Source organism: Triturus cristatus, chromosome 6 (genome assembly GCF_964204655.1).
Source record: "Triturus cristatus chromosome 6, aTriCri1.1, whole genome shotgun sequence".
Taxonomy (NCBI): domain Eukaryota; kingdom Metazoa; phylum Chordata; class Amphibia; order Caudata; family Salamandridae; genus Triturus; species Triturus cristatus.
In genome coordinates this window covers 860,885,872-860,912,014 of record NC_140589.1, presented here as the reverse complement: position 1 = coordinate 860,912,014, position 26,143 = coordinate 860,885,872, and the positions used below count along the sequence as shown (strand labels likewise).

Here is a 26,143-nt window from a genome sequence, read left to right as displayed (position 1 = left end):
TGTTCCAACAGCTCAGTATGACTGACCACTCTTTTTATATTCATTCACCATTACCTAGTGGAGATTTACACCTAGGTGTGAACTAACATACCTTCCACAATGAAGAGGTGAGCATCCTACAACATAATTCACAAATGTAAAATTACTACTAGTAACTTTTCAACTCTCGGTGGAGATGTCCACCACTGGTGTGGGGATCTCCCTCTGGGAAAGTATATAGAAATGAAATAAAATGCATTATTTATAAAAATTAACAAATATTTGAAAGTATACTATAAATGTAAAATAATTTAAAATATTTAATATTAACCTGGAAGCAATGAAATAAAAAAATACTGTACATTAACTCAATTATACTTATGTTATTTAATGCATAAATCTTACTTTTTACACAATTTAAAACACTTTTCCCACCCTCACTATTATTTGTTTTTCTATTACATTATTATTAATATTAGTTAACAGTTGTGTACTTAATTAATTTAAGTATTTTTTATATTTTTTAACAACTGTTTAAAAGTATAAGATTTTTGTTTAAATTAAGTTTATTTCTGAATCAAGAAAGTAAAAAATTATCAATAATAATTTCACATATCATCTTTACAGGTAAAGAGAAGCGCTGGCACTCCAAGATGACGATAATACTTTATGTTGTTTACCAGAAATCGACAATGTACAGTGCAGCAGGGTTTTGTGAACTGTACTTAATGCTCTATAAATTAATTTTGTTAATTACCTATTTTTACAGTTAAATGTGCCACACATCTTACTTATATTCGATCTTCTAGTTTTTAAATATCAGTGTTCTCTTTTTTCTTTGTAATATTTCAAATATGATGTCACACATGAGATACTGGACTCTCCTAATATGTTAGGTGCATCTGGAATTTAGTGAGGGTGTGTATTTTTTGTGTGCGTTGTCCTTAATCTGTGGAGGGGTTGGCAAGGGAAAAAGGGGTAATGGGCATTCCCATGCAACCATCCATGGGTCTAGATGCAGATACCTATCTCCTAACAATTGTAAACAGGGATTTACGCCAAACACTAGGGGGCCCATTAGGATGGCGGGCAGAGGCACCTCCGCGGTGCTGGCGGAAAATGTCATTTTCCACATGCCAGCAGCGGTCCTCACACTCGCCATATTACAATGGGCAAACATAGCCCATTTCCCGTACGCCGCGGTGCGATGTGAACAGCCAGAAAAATGTGCCCGCCACCGCGGCGGTGGGAGCCAATAGAGGCCCACCACCGTGCGGAATGACGTCCCGTCTGCTGTACAAATCACGATGCCCCAAACAGCCCGCCACACCGCAGCAGAGAAACCACCCAACCAGAGACGGCAGAAGCATGACACCATAGCATGAAACCAGACTCCCGGTCCACTCCACCCGGTCCCGACTGCAATGGATCCTGCTTTACACGCCTTTCCGGTGCTGTACCTGATCCACTACCAGCAAGTAATGCACCATCGTGGACAATGCAATCACACAACTCCGCACACAACCACAACACACAACTCCTGGGCTGATATACGGTTCCTGTCCACACCAGAGACTCTGGTGGGGACAGGAACACATCCACACGTGTACCCACACATGTCCTACCTGTCACAAAATCACCTCTCCACGTCCAGGTCACCCATCAACCGCGAAATCACTGCAATCTCCTGGTCACGGCACCGCAGCGGTGCAGACACGGGAAAACATGCTCACAATGCAGTAGGCAGGGCCAGTGCTAGGCATGGGCAGTCCACAAAGATCATAGGGCCATACCTCCACCCTTCACACACTAGGCCCCCACACCCATTAGGGGACATGCTGTGTGCCCCTCCTGTGACCCCCTGCACAGTTAACCAGCCAGGTGTACCCAGCCCTTGCACCACACACACCAAACAACCAAGGGAGCCTGTCTCAGAAGGTGGGTGTGAAGAGGAACACCCTGCACAGTAGCTCAGGAGCAGTTCAACCCTCCTCCCCACACCTACCCTCCACTCATGTCAAGCAAACTCACACTGCATATGAACAACCACTTAACTGTACACACTGCCTGTCAAGTCAGTCAGACACACCCCACACTGACACACAGCCTCATACACATACCAGATGTCAGCAGCAAAGGAGGACAATAAATGGGCTAGCCAAAAGTGAGGTGGATAGTGATGGAAAGCCATGGAGCATGCCACAAAGCATGTGGACATCACATGCAAGAGAAGGAACACATCACACCACACTTAGTCCATCAATTCAGACATGGGTGGCACAGTGAGTGAACGTAAACCACAATGACCTCTGTGCAACAACTCAGGGAGACACCAAGACAAGCCATGCATACGCACAGGAATGATAGGAAGTGTCTGATGTCAAACAGTGATCAGCCACACATCTGTCTCAACTTACTTGACATGTGTATTTCATCAGCACAACACACATGGCTCATTGTCACACTCCTGACTGTCAAACACAAGTTGGATCCTTCACACATACCCCTCCTCTACCCACCTCACACATGCACCACTCAACACCAGTGTTAAACACACAGAATGGTGCAAATAATGTCCTGTGAGTACACTGACACCCAATCACACGCCCAGGGGTGCATACACAAACATCAAACACACACTCACGGAAGGCCTGAACCAATACTGGGGCAAAACAAATAGCCAAACACAATGTTCACAAACAACATACACAGAAGTCCAACAAGCCCACATATGGCCAGCCAAACAGTGTAAGGCAATGTGACCCCAGACAGAACAGTACACAACATTGTCACTCAGGACCAATGCACAGACACCATACCCCAACACAAACAAGAAGTGCATCATCTCTATAAAATCATGGACACAAACTGGGATTAATGGGACAATAAGCTAACACAGACAGACATACCACACCACCCATCAAGTCAACATGGTGTCATAGTGTACCACATGCATGCACATGCACAATCCTGACAAGTGACAGCTCAAAGATAGGAGCACATAGCACTTGTGTGCACTCAAAACAAGACCAGCAACCACAATATAACTGGCTGCATGTGACACACACACAAGTAAAGTAAACTACACTTGCAAACACATCTGACTGTATCACAATGCAGAAACAACTCACACACAATGTAATGCAAATAGAACATCTCACACAGAGCACCTATCAGCAGAAAGAGCCAACACAGGCCAAACACTGTGCACATCCAAAACAAAAACACAACAGATGCACATGCCAATCCATCACATTGCAAACTCAGCTGGACATCAGGGGAAGCACACCAGGCAAGTACAAGACAACATACACTGACAGCACTGCAAGCAGGCCAATCAGTGTGTGCACACCAACCAAATCAGTAGCACACACATCTCATTTCCACAACATGTACTCCCACAACACAAATCAGCACAGCACTCAGACAACATCACACTCAGGAAGGGTAGCAGTACCTCAGCAAACACACATACAGCTAACCCAACACTCACAGATGCACAACTCAAGGACATCCAGGTGCAAACAACATGAACAGAGGACTGTGCCGCACAAACAGTTGCGCTGCACATGAGCACCCATGATTGATAGCCAGTACAAGAAAATCACACATAACTAATTTGGAAACTGTCCTGAGTGGCACATTGGTCATGAGCACAGATCAGCACCACAAAGCTTAGTGTATCAAATGAAGTGGTGGTGAGGCACACACACTGGCAACCCAGGGGGATAGGTGACATGAGAGTGAAGTGGTTTGTACATCAGTAGTGGACAGGCCAGGAGTGTACCATACACAAATACATAGAGGAGTCACTCACAATGGGTAGGCATCATAGGCATCATACGTAAAGCTAGGGGATGGTATAACTGCACATCCCACATACCATACTGGAGCTAAAAATGGATCAAGCGACAGCAATGCATGCGAAAACTCACCCACAGTGTCAGTGTGGCTGAGCAGGTATGCACAGTGAGCACAAACAGTAACAAGACACATGGCTGATCAACAAAACACAACACAGATTTGCCAGTCACACACTCTGCATACTCACCACAACTGGCAGCAACAAGTAGGTGTCCCCCAGGAGTGCAAGGACACACCAACACACTGCACAGTGCACAACCTACAACTCCCACATGTACACACAATCAGAAGCACAGGGCTGACAAATCAAACAAACAGGCACTCAGCTCATGGGTGACACGTGTGCATTTGGCATTGCAGGGGCACACACACATCAACACTACTGACAAAGTCACCCCTTCACACTTCATGACTACTCGAGTGCACACATTCAAATGTACCCATGTGACTAGGAAGAAAGTCCATCACAAGATGACCATACAACAACACTGCTGTTCACACATCAAGAAAGATCACACAGACATGATGGACCCTGGCCAGCCTGACTGCAATCCTGTGGATAGAATTCCCCTCTGTGCTGGTAGTGCATTCAAACATGACATGTGTACAATTTAGCAAACCTGACCATAGAATTATTAGGATAACAGTAGGTCATCAGAAAACAACCATCATTGCACCCCCAAGCCAAGCCAAGAAGAACTGAAGTGCCTGTCACCTCTGTCAAACTCTGAAAAAGTGAAACAAGCCATTGGCAATGTTAAAGTGGCATACACAGCATGTGTCACTCTAAACCATACCCATACAGAAAACTATTTATTTAGCAAGGACACTGACAAAGCAGACAACAGGAGTAACTGTCTTTATTACATATTACACAGATAGGCATCAAACGTACACAAGAGCTAGGCCAGTGGCCAGCCCATAGTTCAAAGTAGGCACATGTGTGCATGAGACCCTGCACAGGAAAAGGGCAAACAAATTTTTAAAAAACTAGGCCAGTGGCCAGTCCATGGTTCAAAGTAGGCACATGTGTGCATGAGACCCTGCACAGGGAAAGGGCAAACAAATTTAAAAAAACTAGGCCAGTCCATGGTTCAAAGAAGGCACATGTGCATGAGATCCTGCACAGGGAATGGGCAAACAAATTTCAAAAAGCAAGGCCAGTGGCCAGTCCATAGTTCAAAGTAGGCACATGTGTGCATGAGACCCTGCACAGGGAATGGGCAAACAAATTTCAAAAAGCAAGGCCAGTGGCCAGTCTATAGTTCAAAGTAGGCACATGTGTGCATGAGACCCTGCACAGGGAATGGGCATACAAATTTCAAAAAGCAAGGCCAGTGGCCAGTCCATAGTTCAAAGTAGGCACATGCGTGCATGAGACCCTGCACAGGGAATGGGCAAACACATTTAGAAAAGCAAGGCCAGTGGCCAGTCCATAGTTCTAAGTAGGCACATGTGTGCATGAGACCCTGCACAGGGAATGGGTGAGACTGTACACTGCCATGGTCAGCAACACAGCTAGGGAATAACAATGGGCAGTCCAGGCACCGCGGTGTAAGAGACAGGTATGTGAGGGGGACTTTGCCTCAGACTTGGCTGTCAGTCAGACTGGGAGGTAGCTGAGTGTCATGGCCAGTTGGAGGACTGGACCTGGGAGAGAGAGGACCAGCTGAGGTAGAGCCATCAGTGGCTTTGGGAGCCGGAGAGCTGCTTGGACCGGGTGGTGTTGTGGCACGTGGAGGCAGAGACATGCTGCCGTGAGACACAGTGTGGGAGGGAGAATGTGGAGGGGTGCCTTTCCACTTCTTGTGGATTCAATAGGTGCATCAGGTGCAGGCGGTGGCCCTCCCTCTGGGGATCTGCTGGATCCGGCGGTATGCTTGGCCTGGCCTTGCCTTTTCCCCTCTATCCCCTGTTGACCAGGTGAACCACCTACAGTGCCCTCTTTTCCCAGCTTCACAGGGGTGTGGATGGGAGTTGAGGTTGTGAGTGAATCTGCCTTAGAGGGCTTTTTCTGTGGACTCTTAGCAGCCACCAGCTTCACAGCAGGCACGACAACTGTCTGCTTGTCCTTGGGAGACGCATTTGGGACGGGAGTGACCTTGGATGGGGATGCTTTAGAGGCTTGTGAGCCTGAGGCCTGCTTCTTGGCTTGATGCCCCTGAGTGTCACCTGAAGGGCTTTTGCCTTTGGGCTCTGGGGTGACTTTGGTTTCTTTGGGGGATGGTGTCTGCACTCTGGCCCGCTTGGGGTGCTGCTGTTGTGTGCTGCGTGTGGTGTATCTTGATCCTGAGGACTGTGGTGTGTGGTCACTCTTGTTAGATGTAGCCACTGGCAGGGGGCTGGCTGAAGGGACTGGAGCTGGACTCTGAGCCTGTGACAGCTGAATGGCTGCTGAAACTGTAGAGGACAAAGACCGGACAGCACACCCACGTCTGAATGAATCCCCTCCATGAAGTAGCTGGGAGGGTGGGCACTGGGTGATGTGTGGTGGAAGAGGAGGCAGATTTCCCACTCCCTGTGCCTGCCAACATAGAGGAGTCACCACTGGCATCAGATGACGTTGAGGTTGGTGTCTATGGCTGTGATTCCTCAAGCATACTCATGTTCCCCTCCGAGGCGCTGGTCACATCAGTGTCAGTATGCTCATGTGCAGCAGTCGTGCCTGATGCATCACCACTGGTGTCCGTCCCCTGTCCTTCTGTGCCCTCGGTAGATGCTGCAAGAAACAAAGACGTAGGTTCAGTTTAGTGCCACACACATAAACATCATATGCAAGCAACTCACAAAACAAGATGGTGATACCCCTATGTTGCAGACCACCCTGTGCAGTCACATCGTGCAACCTTAATTCTAAAGTCAAAAATTGCATGGTATAATGCAAACTTGGCATAATTGACCCTTGTGATGTCCACACATCCAAATATCATGCCCGTGCCTCCGTGTAACCAGACATAAAGATCCCTCTGAGCATACCTAGGTCCCTGTGGGTGAAAAAGATGTACCTCCCAACATGTTGTCACAGTCACATATGGAGTCATCATAAGGGGAAAACACAGATACAGACTCCAAAATATCATTTTGCAAGGGCCATGAGCTCATGCCATCCATCATGTCGTGCTTTGTGGCACAACTACAGCTGCACATTGGTGTCAGATGTGTAGTTCTCACAATTTTGAGGTCAGGCACTGCAGACATTGATGAAAGCACACTCAGATGAGGCACACTGCCGTTCACTGCCATTGGATGTCCATGACTCCCCCAACGCAGCCGATGCCATAGGGCCACAACTCAGAATGCAATGTCAAGGGCCATTACATCAATGACATGAGAAAGTACATGTAGCGAAAATGCATGACAGCTGCATCCAGCACAGAGGCCACTTACAAGCCATTGCATCACACTAGCAACATCTCAGCTCTGGCTCAGGTTTGGAATACATGCAGTCACTCACAACCAAAGTCACCCTTCCCAGAATTCTCACCCCCAGCTTGCTGCTGATGGTCCTTCAAACGTGCATCCAGCTCTGGCTGTGTGACTGCCATGATGCGTGCCATTAGTGGTGTCATGCTCAGGCGTGTCAACTTGCCAGTCCGAGGGAGCAGCCCCAGCGTCATCTCTGCCACGTTATTGCTCAGCCGGCAGATGTCATCCCACCTCTTGTGACAGTGTGTGTGTGTCGTAGGATGGAGATACCCAGAGCCCGCACCTTGCTTGCAAATGCCCTCCATACGGCCTTACCCTGGTGGACATTGAGCTGCAGGCATGGGAGACAAGAGAGGGAAATTTCAGTGACACTGGGTTATGTACCACTATCTCTCAGCACAGGAGCATGCACAAACTCAGCACAACTTTTAGCGGAGACAATACAGCATGACACGTGGTACATAAGCATGGGATAATCATACCAAAATGCTTGCAGGTATGAAGATAGACACAGTACCTGCTCATCTCATACACATGCATAATGCCAGCACTGAAAGCAATGTGAAGGAGGCCCACACCTGAGATTCCGTTTGAGAGTGAGCAAGACATACATTACATTGGAAATGGTGTGTCGGGGCAGACTCACTGTGTCCAACACTGCACAGCCATCAATGTCCTTGACCCGTGAATGGCTCACTGTGTCATAGAGGTCCCATTCAGGGACATTATCTTACAATCTCACACCCTTCTCACAAGATCTGTCTTGTGCAAACCACAGTCCTGAGATAGCTCTTTGATGGATAGGGTAGCAGACAACCCATATGTCTCACTCTGTCCATTCAGTGATGGTCCTTGTCAAATTGGGCAGTGACTGTGCAGGCCAGGGGGGCTCACACAAATGTTTAACGTGGGGCATCAGAACTGTCACATGCAGGTACAAAGAGAGGGCAAACAGTGCCTACCCATGAGAGTCAGAATACATAATGAAAACAATGGAAGGATGATATTATCGAAGTACAGCAATTTGATGTGTCATATGTGAATTATTCTCCAAGAGTGTCACCCTCAGGCATTTCACTCTTGTGAATAATGCTTACATATCCATGGTGGCAATATAGAGTCAAACACACTTCCATCAGTATATTCTGGACGTAAAATCTATCTCATTTCACAAATGAGCCTGTGAAAAACCTCATGGACTCAAAGATCCATTAGCACAGACAAAGTCCGTCCTGACCCCCACTTTCCATACTTGCAGTGTCCCTGTATGGCTGCAGAAAGACTGCATGTCCCTCCCATCCTGAAATGCAGACCGGGGAATGTGTGAAATAGGCTAAAAACCTAATTTTCCTGAAGTCAGCATGCTAGGCAGTGTATCACACAAACCCACACTCTCAGGCACATAGTGCAGCAGATCAACTTCATGTGTGCACTCCCTGCACTTTCTCTTCCACTCTGAAACACTTACCATGACATCTGGAGCACCATAGAGCCTCCCATACTGTATGAGCACCTCGCCCACCAGCACCTCCAGCCCCACTGTGGTGAAGGGACAGGCACTGGTGTTCTCAGTCCTCGCCATCACTGGGTCCAGGAGACAGGAGCAGCAGCAGTTGGTGGTGAAGAGTGTCAGGCAGCAGTGTCTGTGTCCAGGAGACAGGAGCAGAAGCAGGTGGTGGTGAAGAGTTTCAGACAGCAGTGTCTGGGTCCAGGAGACAGTGGCAGCAGTATTTGGTGGTGAAGAGTGTCAGGCAGCAGTGTCTGTGTCCAGGAGACAGGAGCAGCAGCAGCAGCAGTTGGTGGTGAAGAGTGTCAGACAGCAGTGTCTGGGTCCAGGAGACAGTGGCAGCAGTATTTGGTGGTGAAGAGTGTCAGGCAGCAGTGTCTGGGTCCAGGAGACAGGAGCAGCAGCAGTGGTACGTGAAGAGTGTCAGGAAGCAATGTCTGGAAGCAGTGGAAATGTAAGGCTCTCTCCCACACATATATAGCCCCCTGGGGTAGTTTTTTCAGTGGTTCTAAGCTGCTGCAATTGGTGTTCCAGGTCAGCTTTTTCAGATGCATCCAATGACCAGCCCGCGGTAGCGGAGCAGGCCTACAGCGATTTTTAAAATTGCATTAGGCTACCGCGATTGCGGTTCCCATTGGCTGTAAGGGCTTGGGCATTGGCGATGACACACTGCAGGGGCCAGGCGGTCGCTACTGCGATCATGCATCTTCCAATTGCATCAAATGACTGGCCCCGTGGTGGTGGAGCACGCCTTCCCAGATTTTTAAAATTGCATTGTGCTACCGCGATTGCAGTTCCCATTGGTTGTAAGGGCATGGGCATTGGCGGTGGCACACCGCAGGGGCCAGGCGGTCGCTACCGCAATATGGCTACTATACATTGGTTCCTATGACCATGATTTGGGTGGCAAAGCACGTTAACAGCACCTATGGACACATCATGCTGTGTCAATTGCAATGGCCAGTTCTCAACAGTGTACAGTAGACACCTGAATCATGCCACAAGATAGTGCACACAATGCCAGTGTATCATTAGCCCACTGCTGACTACACATGCCATGTCAGTGCACATGATTGCAAACATTGGCATGTACTCCCTCACATGTCACTTGTGATATTGTTGTGCATGTACACAGATCAGTGTTGTGATGGACTCTCCAATATGTACACATGTCAATGTGTGATCTGGCTAAGCAACACACAGTAATGAATGGCTGACTACACAATGTGCATATTTCACTGTGTAGTTTGCTTTGCTCATGTACATACTTGATCTTAATGCACAGACTGTGCTCATTGTGTTGTTGATGTGTGCCCTATTCGACTTACACAAGAAGGTGTGTCAGGTACAGCAGCTAGGTAGGAGCCAGCAGTGTTGCTGTTTTACTCATATGTTGTGTGAACTACTCTCAGGGCTGGTTACGCAAGATATGGACATGTACTTTGGGCATTCACATAGTCAGAATTTGTGTTGGAGGTACTGACTGTGTGAAAACTGGACAAGTGTACGACTAGTGTAGCTGAAGGTGTCCCTACATGTAAGTTGTGCTGTAAGCTGAAGTGAGCGGCCAGTCAAAACGTGAGATGTTGGACACATCTCATGGCGGATTGCATTGACATGTGTTCCCTTTCATCTCAACTAGGAGGCGATAAAATGTGCATCGTCCCTTCACAGTGCTGGCAGACATGGAGGATGAGGACGTCATACGGAAATTCCGTCTGGATCGACCCACCCTACAAGACCTATGTGTTCTGTTGGAGCCCCAGCTGCGGCCTCGCAGAACCTACCCGACTGCTTTCACACCAACTTCTTAGGTGATGGCGGCCCTGCATTTTTTTGCTACTGGATCATTCCAGTACATGGTGTCCAGCGCCGGTGGGATGTCGCAAACTATGTTCAGCATGGTGCTACGTGTTGTCCTGTCCGCTATGATGGCCTACATGGACGGATACATCCATTTCCCCAGGAGGCATGAATTGGCAGCTGTGAAGAGTGAAATGTATGCCCTTGGCCACATCCCTAATGTTGTTGGTGCCATTGACTGCACACATGTTGGCCTGGTTCCACCACAGGCATGTGAGCACATCTACACGAATAGGAAACATTTCCATTCTATCAATATGCAAGTGGTGTGCCAGGCGGATATGATAATCTCACATGTCTGTGCCACATTTCCCAGCTCTTCCCATGACTCGTGCATCCTGCGTAACAGCATTGTGCCACAGATGATGGCAAATCTGCTTCCGGAGCGTGCATGGATTGTGAGTGAGTATGCAGAGTCATGTAGTATGCTACACGTGTGACATGCTGTCCTCTGCCACAGTTATGTTACAAATTTGTTCTGTGTATCTCACACCTAGGTGACTTTGCATATCCCAACCGGCCTTGGTTGCTGAACCCACTGAGGAATCCCAGGACCCCGGGTGAAGTCCGCTACAATGATGCCCATCGGAGGACACATCGTGTGGTGGAGCATACTTTTGGTCTCCTGAAATCATGATATTGCTGCCTGGACAAGACCGGAGGTGCACTGATGTACTCACCCAAAAAGGTGTGTCAGATTGTAGTTGCATGCTGCATTCTCCACAACCTGGCCTTGCGCAAGGAGACCCCATTCTCTTGGACGCTGATGAGCAGCTCAGGCCCCCACCTGCAAACCCACACTTGTCCAGTAACGAGGATAGTGGAGAGGAGGAAGGTGTCGACCTGCGTCAACAGCTCATCAACCGCTACTTCCCTTGAAGGTGAGTGAAAATGTACAACAAGGCCATTGTCTGCTGATGTTGTTGTTGGAGCTGTTGTTTGGGCCACAGGCCTGTCTCTCAGAACTGCCACAAGCTGGCCCAAGAGGTCCACAATTTGGCCCATGCAGGTGTCTATGGACCTCAGCAGCAGGCGGAGCTCACGGGAATCTTCCAGAACCAGTCCCGGACGAGTGGCGTCACCACTCTACACACTCGCGTACTCTCCCGGCCCTCCTCAGATTTTGGGGTGGGGTGTTCATCCTCTGGGGCAGGGAGAGTGTTGCAGGCAGCACTGGTGGTGGTGGAGGCCACGCAGGTTGTTACAGCAGAGGTCAGCTTGGTTGTTGTTGGTGATGTGGTGGCGGGGGGCAGACAGTGGGGTCCTGGGACCTGTTGCGTCCTGGCATGCCTGATGGACTGGCTTCTGGCTCTGCATCCTCGAAATCCAGGGAGTCAGCATCAGGGAGTCCATGTTCAGGGGGTGGAGACTGGCTCTGCAGGTTGGTATCATCATCTTCTACTGTCAGTTCTTGGCCACACGTGGGACAGAGGGGAAATGGACAATGAAGTGCACTCCTCAAGCTAGGTGTTAGATGTATCTTGTTTACAGGTCATACTCCACACAGTTTACTAGTTATCACATTGTATGTCTTCACAGTACTGTGCATATACCATACAATGTACAATACAATGTACATACAATGTACATATATATATATAATATATATACCATGCGCCACATGCAGATTTTGTGATTACAAGGACATGTTGTCATCTAACGACTAGCGGCACAACAACTTTACGAGAAGCCATTGTTATCTCATGCATACCTTTGTCATGTCATGTGCATTGCTTTAGTTGTACTACAGACCATGCTTGCTTTGTCTTCATATGGTCCTTGATGCTCTGCCCCCAGGGCACTTACAGATAGCATTCAGTGATTGTGCACTGAATTTCTTCAACATGTGATTTTGTGAGTCACACTTTGGTTGCTGTGATAGTTACATACGCTTAGCTGTCTGCACACTGGAAGTGGCTATTGGATCTCTGCCAAGTTTGGTGAGATGTGAGGGCTGGTGTGGTCATATGGCTCCATTCTTTTTGAGTGAAATGGCGGGGTGCATGCACTGTCTACTTACCTGTTCTGTTGGCACATTTGGGTGGAATTTCTGACACATCTCTCTGGGTGTGTGGCGAAGTGCTCCAACCTGCTCAGCTGTGGGACACGGGGGCCTGTTGGGAGTTTAAGTGCTGGCTTCCCACCCACAAACACCCCTCCCTGTTGAGATGGCTACCTACGTGTGAAGTGGAACAGAGGAAAGGACTAGACTACACATGGCTCTTGGCTGGGGGGAGTGTTCCATCCTGCTCAGGGGTAGGACAAGAGAGCAAAAGATGGCTACCTACCTGTTAGGTGAAGGTGAGCAATGCAATGGCTGCTGCTGCATGCTTCTGGGTGGGGGAAGTGCTCCATCCTGCTCAGCTGTGGGATAAGTGGGCCTGGTTGGAGTTGTAGTGCTGGCTTCCCACCTACAAACACCCCTCCCTGTTAGGATTGCTGGCTCCCTGTGAAGTGGAGCAGAGAAAGGGAATAGGCTACACATGGCTCTTGGGTGGGGTGTGTGTTCCATCCTGCTCAGGGGTGGGACAAGAGAGCAAAAGATGGCTACCTACCTGTTAGGTGAAGGTGAGCAATGCAATGGCTGCCGCATGCTTCTGGGTGGGGGGAGTACTCCATCCTGCTCAGCTGTGGGACAAGTGGGCCTGGGGGGAGTAGTGGTGCTGCTCTCCAACCAAAATACCCCCTCCCTGTGAGTGTGGTTGGAGAGGTACAGTGTCTGCCACATGGTTGTGGGTAGGGGAGTACTACAGCTTGCTGAGCTGTGGGACAAGGGGGATGGAGGGGGTTGTAGTGCTGCTCTCCCACCCACACACACACCTCCCTTGGAAGATGGGTACCTACCTGTAAGTTTGGTTGTTGTAAAACAATGGCTGCCACATGCCTCTGGGTGTGGTTGAGTGCTACATCCTGCTCAGGGGTGGGACAAGGGGGCCTGGTGGGAGTTGTAGCTCAGGCCTCCTACCCCAAAACACCCCTCTCTGGGAAGATGTCTACCTACCTGTTAGGTGAAGGTGAACAATGCAAAGGCTGCCACATGCTTCTGGGTGTGGTGGAGTGCTCCATCTTGCTGAGCTGTGTAACAAGAGGGCCTGGTGGGAGTTGTAGTGCAGGCCTCACAACCCCAAACAACCCTCCCTGGGATGAGGGCTTCCTACCTGTAATTGTGGTTGTTGTAATACAATGGCTGCCACATGCTTCTGGGTGTGGTGGAGTGCTACATCCTGCTCAGGGGTGAGACAAGGGGGCCTGGTGGGAGTTGTAGTGCAGGCCTCCCACCCCCAAACAACCCTCCCAGGGAAGATGGCTACCTACCTGTTAGGTGAAGGTGAACAATGCAATGGCTGCCACATGCTTCTTGGTGGGGGGAGTGCTCCATCTTGCTCAGGGTTGGGACAAAAGGGCCTGGTGGGAGTTGTAGTGCAGGCCTCCCACCCCCAAACACCTCTCCCTGGGAAGATGGCTACCTAGCTGTTAGGTGAAGGTGAACAATGCAACGGCTGCCACATGCTTCTGGGTGGGGCGAGTGCTCCATCTTGCTCAGGGTTGGGGCAAGGGGGCCTGGTGGGAGTTGTAGTGCAGGCCTCCCACCCCCAAACACCCCTCCCTGGGAAGATGGCTACCTATCTGGTAAGTGAAGGTGAACAATGCAATGGCTGCCACATGCTCTGGGTGTGGTGAAGTGCTACATCTTGCTCAGGGGTAGGAGAAGGGGGCCTGGTGGGAGTTGTAGTGCTGGCTGCCTGTACACAAGCAGATGATACAATTTAGGCCTAGGAGGTGTAGATTTGTAGTTGTGCAAGACATTACATAGCAGTGTAATGGTAGACATTTGTTTGTACTTACCAGCCTCCACTCCCCCGGGTACTCCTGTGAGACTCTCTGGATGCAGTATGGCAAGCACCTTCTCCTCCCATGCAGTGAATGTTCTTGGTCGAATGGGAGAGCCACCACCAGTCATCTGAGCCAGCTGACGGTTCTTGTAGCTCTTCTGTTTCACCAGCCTCTTGAGGTCATGCCACCGCTTCATGATCTCCTTCTTGGAGCGCGGGGTGGTCCCTACTGCATTGACCTTGTCGACAATCCTTCTCCACATTTGTGCTCTGGTGGCTAATGGTGTCTGTTGGACCAGGTGTACCAAACAATTGTGATTCTACTCAGATTATTTCATCTGCCATGACTGACAACTCACTGTTAGTGAATTTGGGCATTTTCTTTTGTGCTATGGTGTGTGATGTGCAAATGGTTTGAGGTGCAGGTGTGAGGGTGGTGGGGGTGATGTGAGTGGGGGGGTGTTGTTGTGCTGGTGAGCTGTGTGGTGGTTTGCCTCTCCTTTGTGCTGTAGGGTTTAGTTCCTTTAGGGGTGGAGTATTGCAAGGGATTCTGGTCAGGGAACGGGCTGCTTTTTACTCAGCTATGTGGGTGAGTCAAAATGGAGTGTTGCTGTCAGGTGTATTGCGTGTGCTGTCCTGGGATTTGTATTTTTTAGGTTGCCATGGGGGGGGGTGTCATTGGGTCATTGGGGTGTGTTAGGTGTTTTTGAGGGCTGGGCTAGTTTGATGTGTACACGTGGTGGCCTTGTTGTGTGGTTTTTTTGTCGACCGCCATATTTGTCACGGAGCGGCCGCGGCAGTGGATATGCAACAGCCCTTACACCGGCTCTCCCATTAATCACTCTTTGCGATTGCAGCGGTCGGAAACAGTGGATCATCCCACTGTCACCTCAATGGAATCCTAATTGTACGTGCGGTCACTCCGCTGGCCTAGCAGCGGTTTGGTATGTTTCTGCTGTGAATCCGACTGCCGCGGACAGATTTTCACCGCTACCGGTGGTCTTTCGTGGCATTGTTCCACCGGGTTGAATATTCCTGGCGGTTGATCCTAATCGGACCACCGGTTTTGCCGCGGTACCAGCAGACAGTTAATTTCCGCTACCATGGCGGTCGGAATGGTTTTCCAACCGCCATCCTAATAGACCCCCAAGGTCTCCTAGAGGCAGGCATAACAGAGAAGAAATATTCAAATTTCTGTATACTTTTCAAACTTTGCATGGGTGCTGCATTGTGCAGCACACATACAAAGTGGAAAAAGTATTGAAGTCTAGTTTTTGTACTGGAACTGCCCCTTTCAAGCACAAAACTACGCTTGGCAGAACGCACACACCCTTGGCTTGTGGTGGAAGGGTATGTGCATTGGCACATGACAGACAGCCTTGAGGAGGAGAGGAAACAGGGCAGTATCTTATTAGACATGGTTTTGTTTTAATCTCCCCCTCAACACAAAGCAGCACGGCAACTTTGGTTGCTGCGCTGTGTTGTGTCAAACGTTAGTAAGTGTTACCCTGTATACTTTGCAGGGCTTTCTATTTGGTCTAATATAGCCTTAGAGCCCGCGGTAGCAGGCTATACCAGCCATTAAAGGACCCCTCTTTGGCTCGGGCCTATAACAGCGGAGCAGTACTTTAATTGTCGGTGGTGCCCACCATGGAGGGCTCTAACGCCATTAGAACATTGCACCCCTAGAGGGCAGAATAATCTAATTTTTAAAACAAAGGCCTCACGGATCCCATGGGGGTTAAAATCCCCTTGGGCTCCGTGAGGACTTTGATCACAGCTGTTGCTGTGAACAAACATTGGAATGTAGATGCTCCGGGCTTCTACCAGTCATTAGAAGCCTTGAGCACACAATTGTTTTTAAAGGAGCGCAACAATCCAATGTTCTAATATGTATTTTCGCTACCATGAAGTGTGGTCCATCTTTCTGATTCTCTGTATATATTGTCTTTCATTTAGTCTCTTTGATGCCTGTGTATCTCTATGAAGAGTGCATTTACTTTTCTATAGCGCTGAGCATTCTCTCATCATTCATACATATTATGTATGTCATGCGTCTTTTCATTTTAGCCCTTTGTTTTCTGTGATTGACGAACCTTCTGACTGCATTTTCCTCTTCTATTGACATAGCATGTGATTTCTTTTCACAGCACCACAGAACATGTCAAGATTTATCTCTGTGCAACAATGTGGCATGAGACGTTTGATGAAATGCTGAAGATTATCACATCAATATTTAGGTACAGAGCACTTGGTATTCTTTATAGAGAAATATGCAATATACATTAATAGTAATATGCAATAGTAACAAAGGCAGACAGAGTAGTAATCTTGCGATGGCTTGTCTACTTCGATATTTTTGCTTGAGTGGTATGATAATAGACTTTAAGGAAAAGAAATAAGCACAAGTATTAGCAAAGCCAAAAGGTCTGACAGTCTTTTGATTTTGTCAATACTTGTTTTTCTTTGCATGGATTTTGCAAAACGTCGTTGTTCGGGAAGCTGCCATGTCCTAGTCAATCTTAAAAAACATTGGCTAAAAGTAAAAATAGTTCTGGGTCTCACAAAGCACACATTGCCATAGTAGTAGTCAGCATTTAAGGGAATTACTTTTAGCGAGAATGCATTCCTTGTGAAAGGACAGAATGCCCCACTCACTGTGAATTTAGGGCCATATGTATCATTCGACGTTTGCGATCGCAATTGGGCTTAGTGGTATGTATGAATGAAAAACAGCCTCGCAAAATTAGGAATCGCAAAATTTACGATTCCCTATTTTGCGAATGCGTTTAAGGAATCGCAAATTGCAATTCCTTAAATGCAATGTAACAAGCTCAGAAAAAGTGCAATTTGGCCTTAAGGAATCGCAAATTACCACCAACTTCAAGTTGGTGGTAATTTGCGATTTCTTTGAAAAATTCACTTTTTGGCTTTTTTCAAAGTGCCATGTGGCGCACATACATGCCCTTAGGGCATGTATGTGCGCCAGATGTGCACACATACATATTTCAGGGGTGCAACAGGGTGTCCTTTTGACACCCTGGCACCCTTGAAATTGCATTCTCAATTTGCGATTCTCTAATTGCGAATCGCAAATTGAGAATGTCTTTCCCTTCATTCCTATGGGTCTCCTAGCCCATAGAAATGAACAGGAAGGAATTCCTTAATTGCGAATCTCTATTTGCAATTCGCAATTAAGGAATATGTAGGATTCGCAAATTATTTTGCAAATCCTACATACATCTCATTTTGCGATTCTCAAATAGCGATTCTCTAAAATTCGCTATTTGAGAATCGCAAAACCAAATTTTCATACATGAGCCCCTTAGTCAATGGCTGAAGTCGGTTGACCCATTTACCTGTTCTGAATGCTGTAGTAGGCCAAAGAAAAATGGGAATGACACAAAAACAGAGGAATGGTTGAAGACAGCTGGCTGAAAGACAATGGGGCAGATTTACAAGCCCCTTGCGCCACTTTTGCGTCACTTTTCCCATGTTAAAAGTGATGCAAAAGTGGCGCATGGGGCTTATAAATCTGCCCCAATATATTTAAGTATACTATACTTACAATTGTGGGTTTAAATCTTAAAGTCATGTCTAACTACGGACCTAAAAAGCTTAGCTCATAAATCCAAAATTACAAGAAAGTTCAGAGTTGTCTTCGGCTCCAGTGCAATCGTTTTCAGTACCCTGGGTGACATCACATTTTGCTGTATTGGCGCTTCTCTCCACTAGCAATGGAGCCATTGTTGAGGCCTTGTAGTGTTTCTCTAAGACAGCTGCACGCTCTCACAATTCTGCAATGCCCACAGTTTGGCAGGGACTCTGTTTTTACAGCACACACCTTCAGACTACAATGTCTTTCTAGAGTTCATTTTTCACTTTAATATTTAAGACCGAACATTTCTTTTAAGTGGTATCTCCACACTGGTTGCTTTGGTGGGTCTATAAATATATATATATATATATATGTGTGTGTAAGAAAAACATGCAGAGAGAAGGATGTATGCATCACTTGAGTTATTTATTTTTTCAGCTCTCCACAATACCACTGTGGACCAGAGGCCATTACAATCTTATGCGAGTTTTACTTATAACATGTACGTTCCTCATTCTGAGTACCATGGAAATTGAGGGTAAAGGCAAAGGGTGCTTGTACCGATATCAGATTCTGAGGTGGGCATAAACTGTATGTGCACCCCCACTAAAATTCCTCTTACTTGGAGGAATTTGTGCAGGAACAAAACAGCAGCACAAATATCAAAAGGTTAAAGGTGTGGATAAGATGGAAAGTGTACATTATTCCCTATTTTGATGAGATAAACTTGGATACTACGTAGACAATACCACAACTGTGTGGCAAGGGTTATTTATCTATGTGTTTTTGTGCCTGATATTGAAAACCCGTTCAGAATGAGAGGCATCAGGTGCCATCACTATCAAATAGTATACTACTGGCAAAAGCCATCTTTATGAAGGAGAACATGATTTTTCTTTTTGTAAGATTGGTCTACATGTTCGAATAGTTAATCGGTTAATGGTCTGTAGATGCTAACCTGAATTGTGCTTGAATTAATTCAGTGCCCTATTACATATAGGGTGCACAGTCCCAATCCGTACACTCTTAATTTGGTAGACTTGATGCTGGCAGTGACTGTGCACTCAATGGCCAAAAGTGCACTCTTCCAGTGAGATGCAAACATGCGCCTGCGCTGGGAACAGTGCATTAGTAAAATGCAGACTGGTTGTTCGCAACCACTGGTTAATGGTGCAGTGAATCACCTGCTATGCTAGCTTCAGTGAGGAGACCACTGTGACAGATTAAATTGTTCTTTATGGCCTTTCGCAACTTTGATCTGTGACTCACAGGTCACACAACAGAATATGAAGCTTGATTTGTAATATCTCCAGCTGTCACTTAGCAGCTAAATAGCCCCCCAGATGAGGTAAGAAAACTGGCAGGATGACCATCTGGGCTGCGCCAAGGAATCTGATTAACTTCAAAGAGGCCTACTCTGTCACGGGCTAGTGTTGGCTGACACCTGGGCAGGGCCCTTCTTTGCTCCCACAGTCAGACAGACACCAATCTGAGTAGGTGAGGAGCTACCTCAGTACTGATTTGAAGTGACCACATAGTAGGAATATCACTTTTCTGTGATCAGGCATGGGAATGGGCACACAAATCTGCACAAACGGAGAAGAATTTCACAATTTAGGATTCGGGCAAAGAGGGCCACTGTGTGATTGTTTGCAGTAAGGCACACAGGAACTGCTGTGAAAGTGGGTAGGGTTACCTCTGGGAACTGTTTTCCTATTTTTTTCGGAGGGGCCCAGAGTCACCCCACCCACAATCTAGTGCCAGGCATAAATGTGGCATACCTGGGAATCCTCTTAACAACACTACTGGTCCTGTGGAAGACAGTAAAAGGACTGTACACGCTGATGAGAAATCTGAGGATATCTGAAAGGTGGAACCTGATCCCATTTGTACCCAGGATTTCCTTGGTCACCTGGCTGACCAACTGTTAAGCAACAGAACTATAAAAATCTATAAGAAGACCCTTTACCTGAAGAGCCCAGCTTACTAGTTCTAACTGGACCTGCCTTGGACTCTGTTGGTGGCTTCTGCTGGAGTGAGTGTTGAACTCTAAGTGCTGTTCCAGAGGTCCTGGGAACCATGGCTATGTTAAAGTGTACTCCTCCTAACATCCTGAAAATCCTGGGACTTGGAATCTTTTTGGCTCCAAAGACCTCAGAAGGACTGGGACAAATCATCCAAGTTAAGTGTGTTGCAGCTGGGACAAAGATTCAGGATACTTCCGCATTTAGCTTTTCTGCAGCAGCAAATCCATTTCAGCATGACGTTTTGGAGAGGGTATCCAGCCTTGTGGAACCCTTTCAGCTACAGCTTGCAGTCTTGCCTCATTGGAGGAATCCGAGCTACATAAAAGTGTCTAGGCCTGATTCAGGGTTTGGCGGATGGGTTACTCCATCACAAACGTGTCAGATATTCCATCCAGTGCATTATGAATGCATTATATCAAATAGCACTTGTAATACAGCGGACGTTTGTGATGGAGTAACCCATCCGCCGAACTCTAAATCAGGTACTAAGTCAAAACATAAAACTCTTCACTGGGTGAATTCGCCAAAAGTATCCAGCCAACGAGGGGCCTTCTTTGTTTGCACATTTTTATTTTCTCCCACTCAGAGCTTTCCCGCCAAAAGGCAGCAGCTCCACCTGTTCATCCGCCAATGGCTACGTGGCCTTGTCGAGCCTATCTTGGTCACAGTCTGTTGCCTTGCCCAGCTTAGAATTTTTTACTTCCATCTCAGAGACTGGGGTCTATTATGAGTTTGGCAGGTACACCGCCAGCCCGAATCAATTGAAAATTATGTGAAACATTGACTATCTCTGCAGCGCGCAGCAATGCCCTGTCCAGCTGGCTCACTGTCTGCCTGTGTCACCCACCTCAACTCTGTTCTAGTCTACATTCATGTCGGGCATATGTACCCTTCATAGGGTCAGTAGGCTGACAGATTTAATTCCCCAATAGGCGGCGGGCCGTTGAGAACAAGATCGCGCACTCTGACATTAGAATTTAATTTGATCAGTATTACATTGTGTTATAATAACACTGAAAGTTAAGTGACAACTACTTGAAGTCAAGTGTGGCTGGGTGGGTAGACTACTTTTTATCTCACTCTTCTACTCTCCTGGCTGACGGCCATAGATAGAATAATTTAGCACCCGGGTCCACAGCGGGCGGGCGTGTGGGTGGGCTGCAGGTGCAGAGAGCAGTGCTGGGAGCCAGCCGAACACCATAATTGCTGCAGCCTGCAAACAGATAGTGAGCAGCTGAGCGGACTGCCACCTCCATTTCCTCACATCACTGACACTCCCCATGCTCTGGGAGGCAGCAGGATGTGACATGACGTTCCCCCCCTGGAGCAAGTGTCAGTAACACACACCCTTATTAGGTAGGCCACGACCGTTTTTCTCTGTGGTAGCTATTTGGCACTATCCCCCGGCCGGGTCGTGAGGTCAGGCTGTAGTGACTCCGCCCACCCGCCATCGTAACCTGATTTACCGACCGCCAGATTACAATGGCGGTGGATAAAGTGGCGGATGGAAAGTCCGTCTGCCACTTTTCCGCCGGGCAGAGCTGGGGCACATATATGGTGGCGGTGCCTAGTGGCGATGCTGCCATGAAAAGGCTGGTGGGGATTTGCTTTGGGGGCCCGTTGTGTGCCCCCAGGGGCAGTGGGGGGTGCACTTGGGGGGTACCCATGGTACCCCCCAAGCATGTCCATGCACAAGGTGGCAGGCACAGCGCAGTGCACAACATGTAATTTTACCATTGTGGAGGGAGCTGCAGCCAGCAGCACCCGCCCCAATGTTAAAATGCCTGATGCGACCGCTGCGGTGGCAGTCGCATCATAATTAGGGTGGCGGGACATCTCTGAGCTCATCCCTCTCAGAGAGGGTGTTGTAGTCTGCACTGCGACTAGGTTTGCAGTGCGAATAGGTTACCCAATAATTAAGCATACCACCCACTGGTGGTTGAGGGAAACTGTCCTTCAAAAGTGTTCTCCCAGCACTCCTTTTTCACTCTTGACCCGGGGTGCCTTTTTGTGTTGTATAACACACGAAACAGGGGTCAGTGGGACACCTTATTGTTGTATCAGGATTTGGTCCACTATGGCGCGGAACTCACTTCTCCTTTACAAGAGCTACCACCCGAAGTCCCTGCGCCAGAATCTACCATATGGCCAGTTCCTACGGGTTCGCAGGAACTGCTCCAATAGAGAGGACTTTGAGGTGCATGCTAGGAATCTTTGTGGACAATTACGGGACAGACACTATCCTAATTCACTCATAAAAAGATCAAAAAAGAGAGCGGTTAACAACAATAGGGAGGCCCTCCTGGAAGCTCCAATCCCTAAACCACCTCTGACTAGACTCACTTTCGTGAGCACCTTCAATACTAGAAGCAATGCCATCCAGAAGATTGTCAAAAGACACTGGCGCCTTCTGAACCATGGGAGAGAGAAAATTGAGCAACCCTTGTTTGCGTTCAAAAGGGCAAGCAGCATTCGGGATCGACTTGTTGACACACGCCCAAAAGAGCTCCCTAGGAAACTTGGTGGAACACTGTGGAACCGTCCACCAGCTGTCGGGCATCACCCTTGCGGCATTTGCTCAGTCTGCCCTCAGACCAAACATACGAAGGAGATAAATATAGGCACCACGAGACCTTGGTTGCAGAGTAACTATAGTAATTGCAATAGTACCAATCTGATTTATATGCTGACATGTCCTTGCTCCACACGATATGTGGGTATGACGACCCGCAAAGTTCTTTTCGTTGCAAGAAAAACAACACTAAACTTACGAGACATTTCCTGGAGCATGCACATCTAGAAACGGATTTCCAATGGACTGTCCTGGAGAAGCCATATATACCCAGTCACATAAGTGATGTGTCGGGTTACCTTTTTAGAAAAGAGCAAAAATGGATTTATAAACTTCGGACAGATACAGAAGGATTAAATGATGATATTCCTTGGACCTCCCTGTAGCCTTGGCACTAGTGAGTAATAACTGGGATATACTGACTGTAATAGGGTGGGTCTATATAAACATGTTGTACATATTGATTCATGCCTGAATTACTTTGCTCACACTCTTCTCATAATATCACAAATAGGTTTGATTATGGGAGTTTTCTGACATACACTGGAGGGTGACATATAGCTATGCACAACCATTAGGATGGTTCCCACATTTTAAGATTTTGGAGCATCTGCATAGTTATGCCCATTGAATACACTCTGAGGCCACTCTTGGCTTACTACCTAGAGCATTTGTGTTCCCAAAAACAACATTGGAATATCACGGACCAATAGGTTGCAGTCATTGCACTACAAAGATGTCCGAAATGACATCATTGGGCAGCTGTCATTGCCCAATGACTGGTACTTTTTCAAAAACAACACATGGTCAAGCGTCATTTCGAGCGCTAAGTAGTGCGCTCTTGTTCCTAAGAAAACAAGCTCAAGCAGGCTTATTATGGAGAAAAATAGGCAGTGACTCACAACACTGGGGGCATTTTAACATCATATGCATGTGAGGAATAATGACTGTTTAATGATTACCAGATCATAGTGTTAGGAACTACAAAGATGGCCGATATGACATCATATGGTAGTTCTGAGCACTTCCTCTCGCGAGATCTCGCGAGATTTCGAGCGTAAAGTAGTGCCCTTAGTTTTCTTTCTTTTCTTTTGATAATAAAGACCAATAAGGCTTACTTCACATTAAATGTCTGATAATAGTGTCCTTGCCATTAATATATACCAATTGAAGGGACACATGATAAGATCGCCACTATTTAGTATACATCCTAAAGGTGGAGGGATACTTCACTAACAAACCCTCACTAGACTATTTATACTAGCATCTCCTACAGATCGGTGCCTCCCCCAAGTCTCAGATGGGAGCTTGAGGTACCGACGGAAAGGTGAGCAGTTACCACAGAATATTTTTAGAATATTTTTAGCTATACTATGTTGTAAACTTTAGCAAATCACAGGTTTTGTAGATCAGTATGTTGTAAAATTCCTGAATGAGCATACAAGGGAGTTTTAATCTTCCTTAAAGTTTGGTGTCTTAGTCGAGTTTCTGGGTAATTTTGAGGCTTAGTACACTGAGTTTGGGGTGTTTATCTACCTCACATGTTTTGCCTCTAGATACAGGGCATTTGGTTATAGGAATGATCATAGGCAGGGTATAAAGCAAAAAAATGTCTTTATAGTACTTTGCCACATTCTTTTGTTTTCCCTATATCTTTGTAGTGCGGGGCCTCTTAGTACCTGAGCAGTGTCCAGGTGGGGTGAGGTCTATTGCCCTACCACAAAGGGTAAGCATAAAAATTAATTTTCAGACACACATTATTGGTTGGTTTGGTGACACACTATGCACATGAGACTGATGCATCGAATACAGTACTAATGATATAACGTTTTCCTTCACAGAATTCACAGTAATCATTGTGAATCGGAGGGTTAATGTCCATGGTTGTTACAGGTTGTACCGTTTCAAACCAGTTTTATTATAATTTGTTTTTGGTGATGGTGGTGAATTCTATATTTCACTATTAGGAGTGCAACTATTATACGAGCAGAGGCCCTGACGAATGCCAAGGGATTAAATACCCGTTAGGCAGAAACATGTTGGCCCTTATGTAGACAGATAATTGTCACTGTCTTCTTTTGCACTGTTCTATTTTTTAATTAGGAGGCGTGTCCAGTCCGTAGAATAAAGTATTTAGAAGGAGGACATTCCATCCTATTTTAAATCACTTTTTTGTTCGTTGCACTATTTCTTCTTACTTTACCATCAAAAGATCAGTCATCATGGACGGTTTGTGTATTTGGTGGACCAAATCCTGATACAACAATAAGGTGCGGAGCTGAGTGTCCCACTGATCAGGGGACCAGCCTCATTTGCACATGGGTTTGGCCAAATGATAGGACTGATCATTGAGTCTAATTTGATGGAAACCCTTTACAATCTGTTGTGGATTAATCAGCCATTTTACGAATAATCGAAGAAGTACCGGTCTCCTCTATGCATGTAGTGTTAGCCTTTTTTCCTTCTTTATCTTTATTAATACGTTATGTGTGTGCGATAAAGATATTTTGAGATCTTGTTGACTCAGTATCGACAGTGTAGCCTCTCAAATTTGGCTGTTAGACCCCCTGTGTTTCGTGTGTTATACATTCAGTTGGTGCTGGGGATAAAATCAGGTGTGGGTCTTTAAAATATATATCCCTTGGACCCTATTTTAAATGGTTTTGTTTAATTTGCCTTTTTGTGTTGCCACATAAATTAAACTGTCAACAGTTTAGAATCACATAAATGTCATGTGTGCAATATTGAAATAACATTTGCACCCACTTGCAAGGCCAAAAATTACCTCCAAACATTGTTGCACTATTGCACCAGCACAAAGAAAAGTGGCATACATTTTCTAAAGTTGTGCAAGGGGACTCATGCATTGAATTGCGATGCATATTTAGGGGCAGATTTACCAATGTGTCACCCAAAGCAGCACAGCAGTCAAAAATGCAGGGAAGGAGCAGAAGAGCACCATATCTACAGAGATATGACTCTCTCATCCCCTCTCCCTAGCGCCGGCGCAAAATTCTGCTGTTGTGCGCCCCACACATAAACACCTTTGCACCATAGTACAAGGGTGTGTGAGTGAGTCTAGCCTAGGTTTTGTAGTTTAAGGGTTCCCTCCCAGTACAAAATATGATGTCTAGACCACATTTATAACTCTTCCTACTTTGCATGGGTGCTGTACAGTACAGCACACATGCACAGTTGGAAAATAACGGAGAAATGACATTTCTCCTTTTAATGCCTAGTTTCAAAAGGTGTTTTTTTAAATGCAAAACCCTGTCTCAGATTTTGGAAGATAGGGTTGTGCATCAAAAAGTACAGATAGTTGCATGGAAACACCAATGTAATGCCACCTTGACGCTAAGTAATGCAAATCAGAGCTTTGTGTTGTTTTGCGTAGCTTTTACTTAGTTTCCAGCGCAAAACAAGTTTTGCCCTGAAAAGTAAGTACAAAAAAAACCATTTTGTGCTGGTTTGCGT

General features: G+C 46.8%; 1 protein-coding gene across 1 annotated transcript in view; it reads left to right on the top strand.

The window, feature by feature from the left end:
* Window positions 1-26,143, top strand: part of LOC146817971 (chitin synthase chs-2-like) — a 504,051-nt gene that overhangs the window by 209,464 nt on the left and 268,444 nt on the right. The window contains exon 5 of the mRNA XM_085609725.1: window positions 16,623-16,712. Coding sequence (XP_085465851.1) covers window positions 16,623-16,712 — 90 coding nt within the window. The remainder of the gene's footprint in view (window positions 1-16,622; window positions 16,713-26,143) is intronic.